Source organism: Ovis aries, chromosome 19 (assembly GCF_016772045.2).
Source record: "Ovis aries strain OAR_USU_Benz2616 breed Rambouillet chromosome 19, ARS-UI_Ramb_v3.0, whole genome shotgun sequence".
Classification (NCBI taxonomy): domain Eukaryota; kingdom Metazoa; phylum Chordata; class Mammalia; order Artiodactyla; family Bovidae; genus Ovis; species Ovis aries.
Window position 1 is genome coordinate 35,117,563 of NC_056072.1, and position 14,087 is coordinate 35,131,649.

Consider the following 14,087-nt stretch of genomic DNA (forward strand, 5'->3'; position numbering starts at 1 on the left):
TACTGTCTGAGCCACCAGGGTTACTTAAAATAGTACATGAGATGGGGGCAGTTATGAGTAAGAGGGATTCTTTCTCCTGGGGAGGAATGGGTAGATGATTCCTGAATTTGGGAGTATTGACTGAATTTTTTCTTTGTTTTTTGCTCTCCTTTTACCAGAAACCTGAGTTACAACAAACTTGCTGAGATTGATCCTGCTGGTTTTGAGGACTTGCCGAATCTACAAGAAGTGTGAGTGCTTTTCCTCAAACTTCGGGAGCTTGGTGGGCAGGATGGCAAAATCCTGGGGAAGACCCTCGCATGTGGCAGCGCCGCTCTTTCCCCTAGGTCAGCAGTCTGAACCTTGTTAGAGGGGACATCTGCTGGGGGCTGTTGGAGACAAAAGGTCCTGCCTACTTAGCACTCCTTTGCTGAAGCCCCTCTCTTCTTCCTGGGCAGTCAGTGATGGGTGTGTCCATAGGTGTGAGTTTATTGGAATTCACAGACCCACGGGGGCTGTACAGGCTTGTGGAAAGCCTTGGGGCCCAGGGGGGCTAACACACCTGGCTGGTACTTCCCCCAGTCCCCAGGGCACTAGAGCAGCCTGCTTTGCAGGGGCATATCAGCCAGCCCACCAGGTACAGAGAAATGGATAATAAGGCTGATTTTTCTCTCCCGATCTCCAAACAGAACTAGACATTACTGTCTGGTTTGCTGTCTCTTACAATGTCCTTTAAGTCAGGCCTCAGTCTTTTCTTCCTTTTTTTAATGTAAGGAATTCTGCTTTTAACGTGAATGTTAGAGTTATTCAGGATTTTAGTTCCACGGGGACTTCAAAGAAAAGTCATGCATACCCACTGCAGAAAATTTGGCAACTGTAGAAATATGTAAAACAAATTAAAATCACCAGTATTATCACCCAAGGCTAAACATTGTGGACACTTAGTGAAAAATATATACTTCTACACATCATTTTGGAATCAAACTGTATTTATACTATGGTTTTACATCTGTTTCTTACTTCTCCTTATATTTGTGAATACTTTGTCATGTAAATTAAAAGATTCTTACTATCCCATTTCAATTTTTATGTAAAGCTGCTTACGCATGAATATTTCATAAAGCATTCACCCATTCGTTCCTGTTGTTACTCTATTTTTAGTAGACATTAAATGCTTTACATAGTTTACTTGTTACATGTAACTGATAAAAATCCTTGTTTATTATTGTTTGATCCCTTTGTTGAGGGTTTATCTAAAGGAAATTTAATCAGATGATGCAATTTGTTAAATACTTGTGTTCTCTACCACCATCTCCAGATTCTCCAAAATGCTGTCTATGATTTCCAGGTCTGTTTAAAGAAGGTTCCAACTTCCCAAGTTAAAGAAAGATGAGAGTTGGAAGGGACCCTTGAAAATACTTTGTCCAGGGCCCTTATTTTTCCATAGGGTCGTAGTGATTGGGACTAGTTTGGAAGTGGGTCATTATGCAAGTTTACTGTAGTAAAAGACCACAGATGGGTGACTTAAATAATAGCAACTTATTCTCTCAGGGTTCTGGAGGCTAGAAGTTCAAGATCAAGGTCCTGGCAGGGTTGGTTTCCTCTGGGGCCTCTCCTTGACTTGCAGATGGCCACCTTCTTGCTGCCTCTTCGCATGGCCTTTCTTTTCCCTGATGCCTCTTCTGTGAGTCCAAATGTCCTCCTCTCAAAAGGGCACCAATCATACTGGATTAGGACCCATCCATATGACCTCTTTAAAAACCCTTTCTCCACATACGGTCACAAGCTGAGGTACTGAGGGCTGGAACTTCAGCCTAAGAATTTTGTGGGAGTACGGTTCAGCCCACCACAGCCACCTGAAATGATAAACCCAGCCCGTCAAGGAGCCAGTTTGGGCCATAACCCAGTGCTCTCCCTTGATCCAGGCTGTCTTTAACACTTGGCGGTTACTGTATTCAACTTCTGTGTGTCGGGTCTCAGAGCTTAGTGGTTTCTTTTCGAATTGGACGAAACAAAAATCACGTTATTTCTCAGGGCATCATTCAGGCTTTCATTTACTATTTCCTCGAGCACCTCCTATGTACCAGGCGCTGCTCCGCTGCTGGGGAGCACGGGACTGAATAAGGCAGACAGAGAGAGCCAGGGTGAGGGTTAGGTAAGAGCATTCGCCGGTGATGCAGGGTTGAAGGGGCTTCTAAAGATTCAGCATTCGAGATAAAGGACATCTTAATGCAGTACTTGGAAAAAGCAAAATGAATGCCAAATAATAAAATAATACTAATCCGTGAAGAAAAAAATACAAAAAGTTTAAGTAAAGTCTGAATCAGCTTAACTGATTATTTTTCCTTTCGACCCAGGCTCCTGTCTGGCTTGACAGGGCTCTGTTGCTGACCATATCTTGGTTTGGAAACTGACATACTCTGCTCTGAATGAGTGTTGTTTTGCATTCACTTTCATATTTTAAAAGTGCTTCATTCAGATATTCTTTATTCTGGCTTCGTAGTTTTCTTGGTGGCCCCTTAAATGCTGTTCCCACAATCCTGGCACCTCAGACAAGCCTCGCCTGTTACAGAACCACATTAAAAAAGGGAAAGACATGTGGGGAACAAGGAAGCCAGGAGACTCACTAGTCGTACGTGTTTTGGGGCCTAGAACAGGGTCAGGGGAGGATTTTCTTCTTTGATTCTGGAGAGGTAATAATGGAGCTGGAGTGCTCAGGGTGGTGACTGACAGGCAGATCCAGCAGATGTGAGTGGTGTGGACAGGATGAGCTGCAAATAGAAGACAAGGCCCTCAAAGAAGGACCAGGACGAGGGCCGTTGTGCCTGGTGTGCGTAAGGGCGGGCTGTGTGGCCAGGGCCTGGGTCCCGTGGGGCCCTGGGGTCCTGTTAGGTGTGGACCCAGTGTCCTCGGCCCTGCCATAGACTGGGGGCACAGCTGATGCCCCCGTGAGCCTTTTCTGTGTTCTCTCTAGCTCTCTCTTTCCATTTGTTCCTTCCCGAAACAGCCACCCAGTTTGAATTGGTTTGGTTGCCTTGACCTGCGGCTTTTAATCCCTCTTTTACTTGGAGCTTTTTTGGAATTTAATCCCCACCCAGATCTAGATCGGAGAGCATCTGACTTGCACCTGTCCTTCACTGGGGATGCCGGTTAGTCTTAAAAATAAATTTCCCGAATCACAACAGCACAGCAACGACAGTAACACCACACTCAGCCTTAGGGGAAGACGGCTTCATTTCATCCTGACACCAGCTCTAGGTGATTTAAGTTCTTTTCTTTACAGTCATTCTCTCCACTTTACAGAGGAGGAAATGGAAACTCAGAGAGATGAAATAAACCTGTTCAGTGTCACCTGGTTGGTAAAGCTGAGAAAAGTGTTAGTCACTCAATTGAGTGTAACTGTTTGCAACCCCATGGACTGTATCACATCAGTCTCCTCTGTCTGTGGGATTCTCCGGGCAAGAGCACTGGAGTGGGTTGCCATTCCCTTCTCTAGGGGATCTTCCCAAACCAGGGATCAAACCTGGGTCTCCCACATTGCAGCTGGATTCTTGACAATCTCAGCCCCAGGAAAGCTGAGGGTTGAACTCAAATCTGTTTGATTTCCAGTTCAGTTCAGTTCAGTTCAGTTGCTCAGTCATGTCTGACTCTTTGCAACTCCATGAATTGCAGCACGCCAGGCCTCCCTGTCCATCACCAACTCCCAGAGTTCACCCAAACTTATGTGCATCGAGTTGGTGATGGCCATCTAGCCATCTCATCCTCTGTCATCCCCTTCTCCTCCTGCCCCCAATCCCTCCCAGCATCAGAGTCTTTTCCAATGAGTCAACTCTTCGCATGAAGTGGCCAAAGTATTGGAGTTTCAGCATCAGTCCTTCCAATGAACACCCAGGACTGGACTCCTTTAGGATGGACTGGTTGGATCTCCTTGTAGTCCAAGGGACTCACAAGAGTCTTCTCCAACACCACAGTTCAAAAGCATCAATTCTTCGGCACTCAGCTTTCTTCACAGTCCAACTCTCACATCCATACAGGACCACTGGAAAAACCATAGCCTTGACTAGACAGACCTTTGTTGGCAAAGTAATGTCTCTGCTTTTGAATATGCTATCTAGGTTGGTCATAACTTTCCTTCTAAGGAGTATGCGTCTTTTAATTTCATGGCTGCAGTCACCATCTACAGTGATTTTGGAGCCCCCCAAAATAAAGTCTGACACTGTTTCCACTGTTTCCCCATCTATTTGCCATGAAGTGATGGGACCAGATGCCATGATCTTCGTTTACTGAATGTTGAGCTTTAAGACAACTTTTCCACTCTCCTCTTTCACTTTCATGAAGAGGCTTTTGAGTTCTCTTGTCTTTCTGCACTGTGTATTTAAGCCTGAAGCGGCACTGCCTTCACCCCCACACCCTCTTCCTAACCTGTAGCCTTCCACCCAAGATTTTTAAAGGATGGGAAGTCCAGTGTTTTATCTCCTCTGTCACTCTTGCTGCATTGGTCTTCTCTATGAGGCACTGAGTATATCCTCTGATTCCTCCAGATTCTTGGTCCAAACCTACATCACCCTGTCTAAGCCCACCTTCCCTTCTTCCTTCACATTCTGGCTTTTTTCCTTCCCCTGAGCTCCTGTTGAGTTTAGGGACAGGGTGAGACTTCTCGACCCCATCATCTACCCTCTCTCTACTGTGTGTGTCTTCTCCTCTTCCTCTAGCTAATGCACTCAGGAAAGTTGACCGTAGCTGGCTATTGTGCTCATGAAAAGCTCTCCACTTACGGTCGTTTCTACATTTTCAGACAGTTGTGGAGCCCTCCACTTCTTACGGTCGTTTCTACATTTTCAGACAGTTGTGGAGCCCTCCACTTCTTACGGTCATTTCTACATTTTTAGACAATTGTGGAGCGGAGCCTGGGAACCTGGCTGCAATTGCATAGATAGTAAATGAGGGAGTGAGGCCTGGAGTCCCTGGTCTCACTCCTATCCCAGACTCCCCATGGCAGCACAGCCTTCCCAGGCGTGGGAATTGTAAAGAGAGGGATCACTCCTTGTGAGTACAGTGTCGTGTACTGGGAGGATGTGAGTTTGGTAGTAGGCAAACCTGGCTTGGAGTCCTGCTTCTGCCCCTTACCAGGACTGAGTCCCCGGACAAGTTACTTCTGTGCTGCCTCTGGAACATGGGTGTAGTGATGTGTTATCCAGTTACAAATACAGTAACTATTCTTTGGATCTGATTTCCAGAGCATTGTACATGGGCAAGGCTCTATGCTGTGTGTTCAGCCTCTCAGTCATGTCCGACTCTCTGCGGCCCCGTGGACTGTAGTCCGCCAGGCTCCGCTGTCCATGGAATTTTTCAGGCAAGAATACTGGAGTGGTTGCCATTTCCTCCTCCAGGGGATCTTCCTGACCCAAAGACTGAACCCATGTCTCCTGCATTGGCAGGCAGTTTCTTTACTACCGAGACACTTGGGAAGCCCAGGGGCACACTGTTTATTATTTATCTTCTGCTACTTTGAGAACCCCAGAGCCGCCCTCTACAACCCCCGCCCAACTCCCACCACCCCCCCCCCCCCGCCGCCCACCCCTCCACCCCCGGCCCCTGAGCTGGGTGGCTTGTTAAGAAACACATCCTTGGGGGCTGATAGGGTGAACCCTTTACCAGCATGACTACCCCTGGTCCCCAGTGTCACACTGTGGGATGGATGACACAAATTCCCCAGGGCCCAGAGCAGTGGAAGTTGTCATTGATAAAGATCCAGTCCTTTCCTGAAGGGAATCCTAATACATCATGCAGGCAGGAAGAGGCAGTGAGGAACAATGGGTGGGGAGATGGAGAAGGATACTAAAGAAAAGAAAAAAAAACACAGTGGGCACACAGTTGCTTCTAAATTAACTGGGTCTTCCAGGGGCTGTCAGTTCTCCTGAAACCTGCACAGCCACCAGCCACTGGAGTCTGGAAACCTCAGCACGAGGGGAACCACAGGCTGGCAAAGCCATGGTTGGTGGTTTAGCAGTGGTTTTATTTTGGAGGCTGGCAACCGCAGAGCATCGTGGGCCAGTTGGAGAGAGAAAGCAAGCCGGTTGGGGGCCCCCGGAGGACCTGAGGATGTTGGCGCAGCTGCCGCCAGACCACATGGTCGTCACTGCCCGCAGCGCTGAGGAAAGCCCACCAGGGAGAGCCTCCAGCCAGGAGTCCTGGACTGCGAGGCTCCTCTATTAATAAGAGGGGCTATTTATACCGTCCTCCAGAACTGCGCTCGGATCGCGTTACTGCTGCCTGGCCCGGGAATGCCTGATGTGGGTGCTGCCGTGTGCTTTCCAGGGCCGTTGACCTAAAAGGTTCTGAAGGCGCCGAGAAAGGCTGAGCGTGCCTGCCTCTGGGTATTTATGGCTCGCCCTGTGGTGGCCCAGGCTTCTGCCGCCCCTGTGTGTGCGCGTGTGCAGTGTGTTTCTGGGGAGGGTTGAAAGTATAAGGGGGTGTCATTTGAGGCATGGCTTTTTGGCTGTGAATCAGCACCACCTGTTAAGTATTTACTATATATCTGGCTCTCTCCTAGGCTGTTAGATTTAGTGATTTCAGCCAGATCCTGCCAAAACAGTATGGAGTTGGGGCTTGTCCTTTGCACATTTGGTGGAGAAGAAAGCTAAGGCGCAGTGAGGTTCAGTGACACGCTGAAGGCCGTTTGATTGGTACGGGGTTAGCTCAGGGTTAAATGGACCCGGGTCTGTCTGATTAAACATTTGAACTGTATCATCTCCTCCTAATAATCCCTGCTCTGCTGTGCGGTAACTGGGTCTCAGTCTGTCCTTTTAACGTGAGGTGGTGATTTAGTGCCTTTCTTCAAGGGCTGACGTGTTATTCAGGGACACATGGCACGGAAAATCCTCCGCACAGAGCCTGGCACACAGAGAAGTGTTTGCCTTTATTGTCGTTTCTAAGTGTTGACTTAGAGGAGCTGTATTCTGTGTCATGATACTGAAATACCTGTACCTGTCCAGCTGGTGTGCGAACTGCAAGTCTTGCCAAAGTTGGTAACGCAGTCTGCCTTACTCTCGAGCAGCTGAAAGCACTGGTAACAGCTGTTGGTGAAGTGGTCCTAACTCCAGCGGGGCTCCTACCTGCTGCTGGTGACTTTCTCCCACTTCAGAAACAAAACGCACTGATACGGCACCCCCAGCCCAACTTTGACTGATATTAATGGCAGCTCCCTTTGCGTTTGGAAGCAATCAAACACACAGTGTCTAGAAAATCAGTGAATCACCTACATCAGTCGTGGTTCATTCATACTATTCATCGCAGCAGAGGAGCACTTCACCTCTGGCTAAAAGATTTAGGGAGACCCCCAAGATCTATTACTAAGGGGAAATTGGCGCGGAGTAGTCTGTGTAAGACACAGGCATCTGTGTGGAAGAGAACCGTGTGTTCATGGGCAGCAGCCTGCAGCTGGAGCTTCCTCTTGGAGGCAAACCAGGGGGCGGAGGGGGTCGGAGGATGGTGATGGCTTTCAATATATATTCCTGGTGTTCTTTCTTTGAAACAATTTGGAATTTCACTGTGTACTTATATCAGCTATTCAGTAAGTAATTAGGGCCAAACAGTTTTTTAAAAACAGAAAGGGCTATAACTCAAAATGATCCTGTGGGTTTGTTTTTCATTGTTTGTTGATGCCTGATTTGATTGAGGCAGTCAGTAATAAAAGTTATCTGAAACACCCTTTTTAACATTCTACATCTTGCACGGTGTGAAAACTTCCTTTCTCCAAGTCCAGTAAATGGAAGTTTCAGAGAGAGAGCTGAGGGGGCCCAGAAGGCTGGGAAAGGCCAACGTCCAGGTTCTGTCCCAAGAGTGGGATGGGGAGTGGGGGGATGGGGAGGCGGTCTATGCAAAGCTCTGCCCCCATCCCACCCCATGCCTTTTTCACACCTTTCCCAGCTGCAGGGCTGGGCCATTGTTCACGGTCTGATGCTTCCAGAGCATTTCTTGGTCCTAAATCATCAGGAAAAGTTTCAGTTATAGAAGCCAGATATTTATGAAGAATTTTTAGGGCCTTTGGATGGAAGCAGATTTGGAGGGAATGAGAAGGGGGGAAAGACTGCACAGTCCTAGATGTTCAGAAGATTTCTTCAAACACAGTCCTAAATTCTGACAGCATCCCTACACGTGGAGACTGTGCCAAACGTCCCGAGGCCCTTCTTTGGCTGGCTCTGGAGGTGGTGCTATTTTTGACTGGTCTCTATTTCAGGCTGGCAAGTTGGTCATGTCTCAGCGGGAGTTGGGCCTTTGTTGCCTTCCGAGGGTAGTGTTCTGGTTTCAACGAGGGACAGAGCGAGCAGAGAGCCAGTGGTGGAGGAGCTGGTTGAGGTTTCCTTGCGGTTCTTTTGAAGTAGAAATGATGGAGAAGTAAGCTAGCCTTGCAGATCTTCTCTGTGCGCCGTCTGACCTTTTCATGAATCCAGCAGCCCTCTGATCAGAGCCTGCGATTTCTGCCTCACCTTGCTGACTCCGGGCTGCTGGTCCAGACCTGAAATGCCCTGTGTACCTTCGGCACTGTCGGCCACACCTGCACACTCTGCTTCCAGCATTTTGGTCATGATTTGAGATATGATAACGATGCCCCCCTTCCTTGTTCAGCTATCATTCCTAGGAGTTGGGTGGAGCAGTTTGTTGTGTGTGCAGCAGGGTGGTCCAAGACCCAATTCAATCAGCCAAAGTTCTCCTGCAGAGAAGTCCTGACTGACACCTGAAAGACAGCTGCCATGTCCCTGTGTATGAGGTTGTGAGCTTTTCGCCTGCTAGCCTTTGCAGCTGTGGCTCTCCTGCGGCCTGCAGTTGCGCTTTGTTCACCTCTTGTCCAGGCCTCTCCCTCCCTCTCTCTCTGTCACCTTAGGATGGTGACTTAAACTTAGAGACCTTACCTGTGAGATAGAGAAGAGTACTAGCGCCTGGCTCTGAACCCAGAGTCTGACAATGCAGTTACATAATGGTGTAGAGTTGCTGCTGCAGCTATAAATAAATGGAAGTAATGGTTAAGAACCTAGACTTTGGGGCTTGACCCCCAGGGCCACTGCCTTTTACTGCTGGTGACCTCAGTTAAATTACTTAACATCTTAGTGATTCAGTTTCCTCATTGGTACAATGGAAATGTTAATGGGGCCTGCCTAGTAGGGCTCTAAGGACAGATTAATATATAGAAAAGCCTTTAAGAGTCAGGCCTGGCACATAATAAGCCTTCAGTAAGTTAGCTGCTGCTATTATTATTATGACCTGCCCCCCCCCCCAACCCTGCGCATCTGTGTTTTAGAATAAATCTCTAAGAAATGAAGAGTTTGTAAGCAAGCTGCCTTCTTGGCAACAGGCCCTTGGCCTTAGCTTTCCTTGCCCTGGTAAGATCTGAGGATCTCGTCAAGAAATACGTACATTTATGCTACTGTGAAAATTTATTAGTAGAGATTCCAACAGATGGTGAGTTTTCAGCATCCCTATACCAAGATGGGAAATGGATCACAGCAGGGATGGAGAGAGAAAGGTGAAGCAGAAGCAGTCTGCTCTAGGGGCAGTCAGATAAGAGACTGTTAAAGTAATTAATCGTCTACTTCAGCACACAAACAGGGCCCTTTAAGTGGAGAAAGGCTTTGCCACGTGGTACAGATCTGCTTTCTCTCCACCAGATGCTTCAGTCATGAAGCTGTTGAAATAGACATTCTGTGTCCGTCAGCCCAGTAATTGCCAGGCTTCATCTCTAACCAGCTTTGGCACTGAAGAAAGCGAATGGGATAATTCAAGGCCTTTTCCTCCCCCTCCCCATTCATTCCATAAAAGATGGCAGACAACCAGATTATTCTATTCAAGCAAATACTCGCTGTAAACTTGTATGAATACAGCTGTCATTTCAGTGGCCTTGTCTTCAAACCATAACTGGATGCTTTGTGTAAGACATACTGTGTAAAAAAACAAGAATAAGATAAACCAGCATTATCCTTGATTCTGCATCTTAGATACCATTTCTTTCCAGCCCATCCCCCATCAAAAAGCCTGATCACCACGCTTTGCCTATCCTAAGGATTTCAGGGCTCACTTTGCAAATCTGATTTTGAAGTCTCTTCCCCAATTTGGAAATACATATCCACGTAAGGAAGCTGGATTCTAGAGCCTCTGGGGATGGCCCAGGCAAGCTGTGTTCTGGCTTTTGGTCTTCCCCTTCTATTAAGAGTTGAGAATTATGGAAGTACGAATATAGAATATTCAAGAGGGAAGGGAGCTTGGGGAGCATCTCTGGTCTGCAGAGGATTTTCATATTGTCTGCGTGCAAAAGTGTGTGTGTGTGTATAGATATATTCCTGGAAGACACATCTGGAGGCTTCATCAGAGTTCAGAGAAGCTGGAATTGCAAGTAGATAAGAACCTCCAAGAGCCAGTCATTGGTTCATGTGTCTCAAGCACCAGGAACCGCCCCCCCACAGGAGTGCATGAATCTGTGGCGTTGGGTGCAAGCATGTGGCCCTTTGTTGAGGGCAGAGCCATGTCGTGGACCAGTAGAAAGCAACTAGGGGAGGAGGGTGATCCCATTTGGAGTGGGCTCTGATCCTTCAGCTCCTAAGGAGCACTCTCAGTGATGGTCTTGGGGAGCTGTTGTTTCATTTCGTGCATTTCCACCTGTGTTCATAGTTCCTTGTCTGTTAGTCTTGATCTCCGAGCTAGAGTGGAAGCTCCTGGAGGACAGGGGACGTGTCTTGAGTGTGTTTATTCCTAAACTATGAGTGTGGTACATAGTGTTTATGACCTGGCATAACTTTTCTTCTATTAAAAACTTGCTTTTAGATTCTCGTATTCAGCGTTACAGCATAGCAGTTTGCCCAGGGTCATTTTTTAAAAAATGTCCTTGTATATCTGTAATTTCATATGACTAATTTTAATGATTTAACTGATTCATTTCTTCTTGTTGTCATTACAGGTACCTCAATAACAATGAGTTGACAGCCATACCATCCCTGGGCGCTGCCTCGTCTCATATAGTCTCTCTCTTTCTGTAAGTCGTACCATTTGGGAGACCCTGGGCTGTGTGGGGAGGCCGTTGTATCATGTTACTGACATTGGGTATCAGGGAAACTCATATTCCTGGGCTCACTGGAAAAAATGGTCTTACTCCATGTACCTCTAGTGATCATGACGAATGTATTGCTTGCTGTTTTGGGGTGTGTAGAATTAAAAACTGGAAGTTTTGCCTCATTTCTGGCTTGGCAGGAAATTATCTTAGTACCCAGGGGTACTAAATGTCTTGTTCCTAATGGATAAGCTGGCAGTTTGAGTGCCTAAACTGAACTTAAAGAATACTGTATGAGTGATGAGACAGCAGGCTCATCTTTGTGGCAGTAACTTTGATAATGTGACTTTCAGGGCTTAAAAAAAAAAAAAAAAAAAACAACGCATCAGGCTTCTGACATTAGCATAAAAGTAAGGATTTCTTTGTCCTGGTCAAGTGTTACACAGCATAAAACCCGTCGACTATTATAGACAACACAGTGGAAATGAGAAAGGGACTAAAGGGACCTCAGTGAGAAAGAAAGGGAGATGCCCTGGGAATGTCATTGTTGGGGCCAAGAAGTACCCTGTGGGGTAGTTAAGTACTGGCAGTTACCCCACTTCTCCAGCAGTCAGACAGAGGTGCTCGCTTGTTTGAAACTCACCCAGAGGTCTTTCCAGATGCACCAGTCACAAGTCCAGCTATTTTCTAGACCAGCTTTTATTGGCAGCGTCCCCAGCAGAACACCTCCCTCTTCACGCCAAATTTCCTGTTTCCACTCCAGCCCTGCCAATTTTTATTTGATTGTGATTTTGCTGGTGTTATAACTTGTCCGATCACCTGGAGGTATCTTTTCTGACACTGACCTGAGCAGAGTGACTTGGGGAGAAGGCTTCATCTGTCCGATAACTAGTGTGGCTTACAGGTCTCTGGGTTTTCCTGGTTGCAGGGCCTGTATTCAGAAGATGGCCCAGCCTTGGGAAACACAGTCTTGGTTTTAACCCTTTTCCAGGTGTTGTGGGGTTGGGGGGCAGGGGCTTAGAATTGTGACCCAGCCCTGTGTCCTGAACAAATGGCTTCATCTCTCTGAACCTTATTTTCCTCGTCTGCAGGATGTGTTCCTGTTCCCCTTGTGTTGTACATGTAGGGGTAGTGAGTCCACAGTTCGAGGGGAGCATGAGGTACAGGAAACTCCTAATGTCTTGCACAAGCCAGAGTAGGTGTTTGACACGTGGCACCAGCTGCTGGCTGGTGGCTAGTTGTCACCTGGCCCCTTGGTCCTTGGCATGGTCTCACCTTTAGGGCCGCAGGGTCTGTGAGTCACTTCTTGTACCTGTGGAGTGCTGGAATGATGCGTATAGCTCTTTGTCCCAAGATGATCAGTCAGGGATCTAATTTTCTTGTTGCACCTGTTTGGCCCATGGTGTTCTAGCATCTGGAAAGTGTTTCATTGCTGGTTAAATGAGTTATCCGTACCTGAGGCCAGTTAAGGACACGTCAATCCCTGGTATGTTTATAGAGCAACGCACCGGAAGATGCTTCTAATGCCTGGCTATTTAAAGGATCGTTCCTGGCCCAGCAGTGTGCTGTCAGTACTGAGCTCGTTAGAAATGCAGACTCCCAGGCCTCATCCCAGTCCTGCTGTCAGAAGCCGTTTTCATCGGCGCCCCTGGCCATTGGCCCATTCATTCAAGGTTGAGAAGCACGGCTTCCCCACCCCTTGTTCTTCACTTGGTTGGGAAGCCCAGGCCACAGAGACCATCTTTATGTTACCAGACAGGAAACCAAGGCTGCCTGAGCTCCTGTAAGTTGCGCAGTAGAGCGGTGAATGGAGACTGCGCACGCATGCCTGCGCATGGCTCCTGTCTCCCCCGACGTGGGGGGCAGGAGCGCGGCAGGTGACTGTGACCCGCTCCGTGCCAGGACGGGCATGGCCCCCCGTCTGCCCTGAGGCCTGTGGCACCGTGAATCACTCCTTGCTCTGCTAACTAAAAATCCATTTCTGTTCCTTGGCCCAGGTGTCTGAAGCAGGGGGGCTGGTTGGCCTTGTTCCTGCTATTCCATTAGACAGCGTTAAAATATGTAAAGTAGGAAGGAAAAAGAAAAAAAGGCTCCCTCCCAATTCTGATTCAGTTTGGAAAATGCAGGTTTATATTGGCAGATACTCCCTTTGGCCTGAAGCTGAGCTCCATGTAACGTGGTCAGTGAATTCTATGAAATGACAGACGCTGAAGGGTCTTTACCTTCCTTCTATCTAAAGGGCCTGTGTTCCCCGATCTTAGACTCATGGATTTACTGCCTGAGAGTCAGGCTAGCAGCATGACATCACAGTAGCAGAATTAGAGATAAATTTGCTGTCTTCCTTCATGCCTTCCTGTATCTCCTAAGTGAGTTGTGCAAAGAGCAGGGGAGAGCGGACAGCAGATGAGTGTGACTTTCTCACCCTGACCTCTAAGAGAAAACATCTCACATCTCCATCCATCCACGGTTGATAATCCCAACAGTTCAGGCTGGGTGTTTTGTTTTTTTTTTTTTAAGATTTATTTTACTATTTACGGCTGTGCTGGGTGTTGGTCGCTGCTAAGTCATTTCTTCAGTTGCAGCAGTCGAGGACTGCTCTCTCGTTGCAGTGCACGGGCTTCTCAGTGTGGTGGTTTCTCTTGTGGAGCACGGGCATGCATGCTTCAGCAGTTGCAGCTCCCGGGCTCTGGAGCACTGGCGCGTGGGCTTGCTTAGTTGTTCCACGGAATGTGGGATCTTCCCAGATCAGGAATTGATCTCATGTCTCCTGCATTGGCAGGTGGATTCTTTACCACTGAACCACCAGGGGAGCCCACCATTCAGGCTTTGAAGGGCAAGTTTTGCTGGTATGTTGTGGTTTTTCAGAAGAACAGCAGTAAAAGGTGTCACGTATTCAACAAACATGTAGGAGGAACCTCTGTGCTCCTGCAGTTGGAGCCCAGAGTGACCTGGGAAAGACACAGTACCATCATACGTTGAAGGTTCCTGATGTATTGTCTGCAGACATGATAGGTCAGTTAGCTTAATTAGCATTCACCTTGGTAGCCCTTACAGTCTCCAGATTCTCCCC

General features: G+C 47.7%; 1 protein-coding gene across 3 annotated transcripts in view; it reads left to right on the top strand.

Moving 5' to 3' along the window:
• Positions 1-14,087, top strand: part of LRIG1 (leucine rich repeats and immunoglobulin like domains 1) — a 114,263-nt gene that overhangs the window by 39,274 nt on the left and 60,902 nt on the right. For all 3 annotated transcript variants that reach the window (XM_012099707.4, XM_042235984.1, XM_027958185.3), the window contains exons 2-3: positions 159-230; positions 10,928-11,002. In XM_012099707.4, coding sequence (XP_011955097.2) covers positions 159-230; positions 10,928-11,002 — 147 coding nt within the window. The remainder of the gene's footprint in view (positions 1-158; positions 231-10,927; positions 11,003-14,087) is intronic.